This window comes from Octopus bimaculoides, chromosome 4, assembly GCF_001194135.2.
Source record: "Octopus bimaculoides isolate UCB-OBI-ISO-001 chromosome 4, ASM119413v2, whole genome shotgun sequence".
Taxonomy (NCBI): domain Eukaryota; kingdom Metazoa; phylum Mollusca; class Cephalopoda; order Octopoda; family Octopodidae; genus Octopus; species Octopus bimaculoides.
In genome coordinates this window covers 59,414,895-59,420,369 of record NC_068984.1, presented here as the reverse complement: position 1 = coordinate 59,420,369, position 5,475 = coordinate 59,414,895, and the positions used below count along the sequence as shown (strand labels likewise).

At 36.5% G+C, this 5,475-nt stretch overlaps 1 protein-coding gene across 3 annotated transcripts in view; it reads right to left on the bottom strand.

Moving 5' to 3' along the window:
- LOC106881804 (O(6)-methylguanine-induced apoptosis 2) overlaps positions 1 to 5,475 on the bottom strand; it is a 64,124-nt gene that overhangs the window by 26,733 nt on the left and 31,916 nt on the right. For all 3 annotated transcript variants that reach the window (XM_052967122.1, XM_014932319.1, XM_014932318.2), the window contains exon 5: positions 4,332 to 4,437. In XM_052967122.1, coding sequence (XP_052823082.1) covers positions 4,332 to 4,437 — 106 coding nt within the window. The remainder of the gene's footprint in view (positions 1 to 4,331; positions 4,438 to 5,475) is intronic.

The following is a 5,475-nucleotide window of genomic DNA, read 5'->3' as shown; positions in this document are numbered from 1 at the left end:
AAGAAAAAAGCAAATAAAACGAAGAAAAAAAAAAGAAAATGAAAAAAGCAAATTTAAAATGAAAAAAGCAAATAAAACGAAGCTATGGAGATTAAATACGCTTTACACCGCTTAATCAGCCAAAGGAGTAAATGTAAACAACTGAATACTTGTCAGTGATTGGTTGAAATTATCGAAATAAGACAATTTTTTACATGAAATAAATTCGAATACAATAATATTTTTCTGTTCTATAACACAAAATAGATAAGTATACGAAGTTTGAAAGTCTTTCCATACCAAAAACACTATGTAAAACATTAATGAAAACTGTGGCCCCCGTTTTAAAATAGATCCAAATTACCAAGTACACAAATGTCTTGGACAAGAAAGTGAAGATTAATCTCACATACACTTACTGCAACATTTATCATAACTAAGTATAGTATTACAGAACTTAGTTTTTTATCAAATAATTAATCAATTCATAATATTTGCATACTCAGAGTAGTGTATCCCAGTTTTAGGACAGATATACCTTAAAACTGTGTGTAGTAAGGAGCAACTTAAATGTTTGGCCTCAGGAAGGGCAACCACTCATAAAACACTGCCTCAAAAAGACCATTCATATATGCTAAAATGGAAAAACAGAGGTAAAATGCCAGTGATGAACAGTGTCCCTAAGAGTTAGTATCAGAGTGCTCAGCTATAAAACATTGTCTCAAAACAGAAACCACGGTGAGAATGATTAGACAGTCATGGGCCCTTCAAGGTTAACTTCAGCTTTAGCAGGAATAGTGGCCTTAAAATGTTTGAAGAAGGTAGTGGATGACTGAATTTCTATTGTGATGAATTAAATGCTTTGTAGCAATTAGCTGCATTTTATATTCTGAGCTAAATTCCTGCCAAGGTTAAATGTGATTCTAATCCTTTGAGGGCCAATAAAATAAGTACCAGTCAAGATTTTTTAAAAACCATTTTATATGCACTGTACAATAGAGTTGTCCATCCATGATGTCTATCATAGTTTAGCCTCTCAACATGTGGCATAAACCTCCCTTTTATGAAAATCTATAAATTTATGCATCAAAATAATAAGAACAATTATAAACTATGGAATCTCTATGGATCAAGCTAGTATTTGTTAAAGAGCTTTTGATAATTATATGTTGGGGAAAGGAATCTTTTTCTAAAATAACCAGTAATTGAATGTTACACTTATGTTGTAGGGAAGAATTAAACCAGAATACGTGTATTTCCCCAGTTTTATTAATCTAAAGCACTTCTTATATGCTTCCATCAATATAACAACTTGTTTACTATTTAGTGTTGAGTTATTTTTAAGTTCTCATATTCTGAAGGAATGGTGGATACTGACCTCATTTTTAACAATGAAACTATTTTTTGTTTTAATATTTATATCTGTACTATTTGACATCTATTTTACCATGCAGCTAACACAATTCTTTAGTGGATACTCCATCCCTATGTGTTTTAAAAGGTAATTAAAAGGGGTAGTGATAGGAAGGGGATCTGGCTGAAAAACACTGCCTCAGAAAACCCATGTAATTCCAAATTAAAAAGGCAGATGTAAAGCAATAATAATAATAATAATAATAATAATAATAATGATGATGAAGATAATGATGTTGTAAATATCAAAATATTGTAACTCTAAAGATGAAGTTAATATAAAATTTTTTATTCATTTGACTTTTAAACAGCAGAGAGATATGATTTAATATTATTATCCCCACTACACTAGTGCGATAAATATATTCAGTTTCATGACATCACTTCATCAAAATGGATGATTTAAAAAGGGCTGTGACATTTCAGCCTTCCTTTTCCAAGCATATTAGCTGAGTGAAATTTGTGAAATAGCTACAAGCAGGAAGCAAGCCAGTCACACAGGATTTGTCAAAAAATTATCACCTAGTTTAACATAAGCACAGGTGTGGCTGTGTGAGCAGGTGTGGTCACCGCATGTCCGGTTCTACCTTCCGCAATTAACGTCCTTAACGGACGTTAGTAATTGGATCAAGCAGAGACCTAGGCTGGGGGTCTGGCAATTGGAATGCTGACAGGCACTTCAGCTACTCTCTTGGGCGGGCAATGCTGGCAACAGGAGTTCCACCACGGATTTTTATAGCGGGTTAGTGGGATTTAGGTCCGAAGATGCCTTGGGGGAGACCTTGGGCTACAATGAAAATCAGTTGACCAACCTGTTCAGGAGAATTTTCAGGCCGGGGTATCTGGACAATTACCAGAAATCCCTGGCTTGGCAGTGCTTCCGTGCGGCGTTACATGTTCGTGATAAACTGTCAAGGCACGGAAGTGCCGTATCGCTGACATATCTGAGGTGCAGGCAGGACAGGGAAACCGTCTTGCATGCATTCGTGGAATGTCCGGAATTCACAAGACTGATAGTCTTCACAGAACAACTGTTGTCATCGATGGGAAGAGTACAGCTATCAGCTGAATCTATTATTGAGATTGTGCCGCCTCCTTCCCTCAACAGGGAAAGGAAGGCTTGCTTTTCCTGCGTAGTAGCCATACTGAGAGAAACAGTATGGAAGACACGTGTAAGAGGCATAGTGACAGATACCTTTGTATCTGGCCAGGGGTTAGTTAACTTTTTTTGTTACCACCTCAGTAGTAAGATCAGGCTGGAGAAGAGGTATCTGCCACGAGACAGATTCATGAGAAGATGGAAGCCTGTGGCGAGGAAGCTGGGAGTGTTTGGCACCAGGTAAGTGGGAGCCAAAAACAAGGGAAAGAAAAAGCAAGGGGTCTACCCTGGTGGTCAGATGCCTATCCTTCAGGAAAGCCATTACAGATTGCATCTGTAATGAGCAATACTTCAATCGAACATTGTAAATATAATCCAATTTTTATTGTGTATTTAAAATTGTAAATATTTAATTGATACAGCTACTTTACCCCTTTTATGTTTGTCTGTCCTTGTTTGTCCCCTCTTTGTAATGCCTTTATGGCAAATATTTATGAAATAAAGAAGCTTGCTTCCCTACCACATGGTTCCAAGTTCAATCCCACTGCATGACACCTTGGCCAAGTGCCTTGAGTGGATTTGGTATGTGACCATTGTATGTATGGGTGTGTGTGTGTCTGTGTTAACCCCCCTCCCCAACACTGCTTGACAAATGGTGTTGATGTGTTTACATCCCCATAACTAAGCAGTTTGGCAAAAGAGACTGATAGAATATGTACCAGGCTTTAAAAAAATTAAAATAAGTACTGGGTTCAATTCATTTCACTGCTCAAGATGGTGACCCAGCATGGTCACAGTCTAATGACTGAAACAAGTAAAAGATAAAAGATAGTTTGTTGTGTTTGCCATACATATGATAAAACACTGTAGCAAAGGCTCATGATTGCGGTCTAAGACCGAAATGAATATGGGATAGTTGACATTAAGAGACACAAAGATGAACTGAGAATATTCTGGTTAAATACAGATTAATATATTTAGCACAAGATCAGAATTTGTAGGGGAGGAGATCTAACCAAATGATCCAGTCTCTAATATAGAACACTGTTAATTATTTTACTGATCCCTCCCTCTCTCTCTCTTAGCGAGGTATAAGGTAAATTCATTCCTAGAAAGGTTTAAACTTAGAATATAAAAGGATTTTATTGGCTTCAGTGGGATCAAAAATACTCCACTGGGATTTGAATTCAGAATGTTGTTGGCACTCCGTCGCTTACGACGTCGAGGGTTCCAGTTGATCCGATCAACAGAACAGCCTGCTCGTGAAATTAACGTGCAAGTGGCTGAGCACTCCACAGACACGTGTACCCTTAACATAGTTCTCGAGGATATTCAGCGTGACACAATGTGACAAGGCTGGCCCTTTGAATTACAGGTACAACAGAAACAGGAAGAAAGAGTGAGAAAGTTGTGGTGGAAGAGTACAGCAGGGTTTGCCACCATCCCCTACCGGAGCCTCGTGGAGCTTTAGGTGTTTTCGCTCAATAAATACTCACAACGCTCGGTCTGGGAATCAAAACCGCGATCCAATGACTGCTAGTCCGCTGCCCTAACCACTGGGCCATTGCGCCTCCACCAAATTCAGAATGTAAGGGACATTCAAACTAAATGCTACACAGTAATTTTGTGATTTTATTAATTTTTTTTACTATTCACTGCATAAAACTTGGTGAAATATTAATGATATGAAAGATAAGACTAAATATCAGAATATTTATTAGATATTTGCATATTTTTACCATTTTTTCTATATCATAGAAATTGAAACAAGTAGATAGATAGATAGATAGACAGACAGAAGGAGAGAGAGAGAAAGAGAAAGTTAGTTTTGAACACATACATGGACCAGGAATTTGTGCAGCTGTCTGAAAGCTCGAGGTATCTCGTTTGGTTTGTGAACGGAAGGCTGATTCTGCAGACATTTTGCTCTTTGGTTTTGAGCTTATCTATTAAACAAAGTTCAAAGAGTTTACTTCATAGAAAAAGAAAACAAATATATATATATATGTGAACATGGTTTTATTTATCAAAATAGTTGCATTTATCAAATAGTTGTAAAAAATATTTTTACTTCTATTTTCATATCAACATAATTGCAAAACTGGTTGAAACAAAATTTATAATAAAATCTTACAAGACCAGAAATATAGGGTACGTGTGTTATATATGAATGAATTGATTTTCTGTGTATTATCCAGCCATTCATATTTGCTGCTCAGAAGGGTTGCATGGGTAGAGTTCTCAGACACCTCCTCCATTGAACTTTCCTGCTAGATTATCAAGTAAGACCAAGTGCCACTATGGATATTATCCAACCATCTCACTTGTGGTTTACCCCTAGGTCTCCTGCCAGTTGGTTTAGCTTGAAGAATCTATCTTACAACCCTTTCCTGTGGCATCCTAACCACATATCCATAGTACTGGAGCACATTACTCACAATCTAGAAAAATAGCAGCTAGATCTGGAGAGACTCCCTGATCTCCGAGATGTGCATCCTATCAAGTAACATTACTTCAGAGATTCTTCAGAAGAATCCCATTTCGCTTGATTATTTATGAGATGATATTCCTTTCGTCATTACCTAACATTCATGACCATAAATGAGGATAAACAAGAAAACCAAATTAAAGATAGTTTGACTTTTTTAACCTCTCTTCACCTGGGGAGTGAATGCTGAAACTGGCATATTACTGATAGTAATTTCATCGGATCTTGTTCAAAACGGGGGCACCAGTTTTCATTTATGTTTTATGTAGTATTTTTGGTACCGAAAGACTTTCAAACTTCGTATACTTATCTATTTTGTGTTATAGAACAGAAAAAAATTTTGTATTCAAATTTATTTCATGTAAAAAATTGTCTTATTTCGATAATTTCAACCAATCACTGACAAGTATTCAGCTGTTTACACTTACTCCTTTGGCAGTTTAAGTGGTGTAAAGCGTATTTAATCTCCATTACTTCTGACATTTTGCAGAGAGGC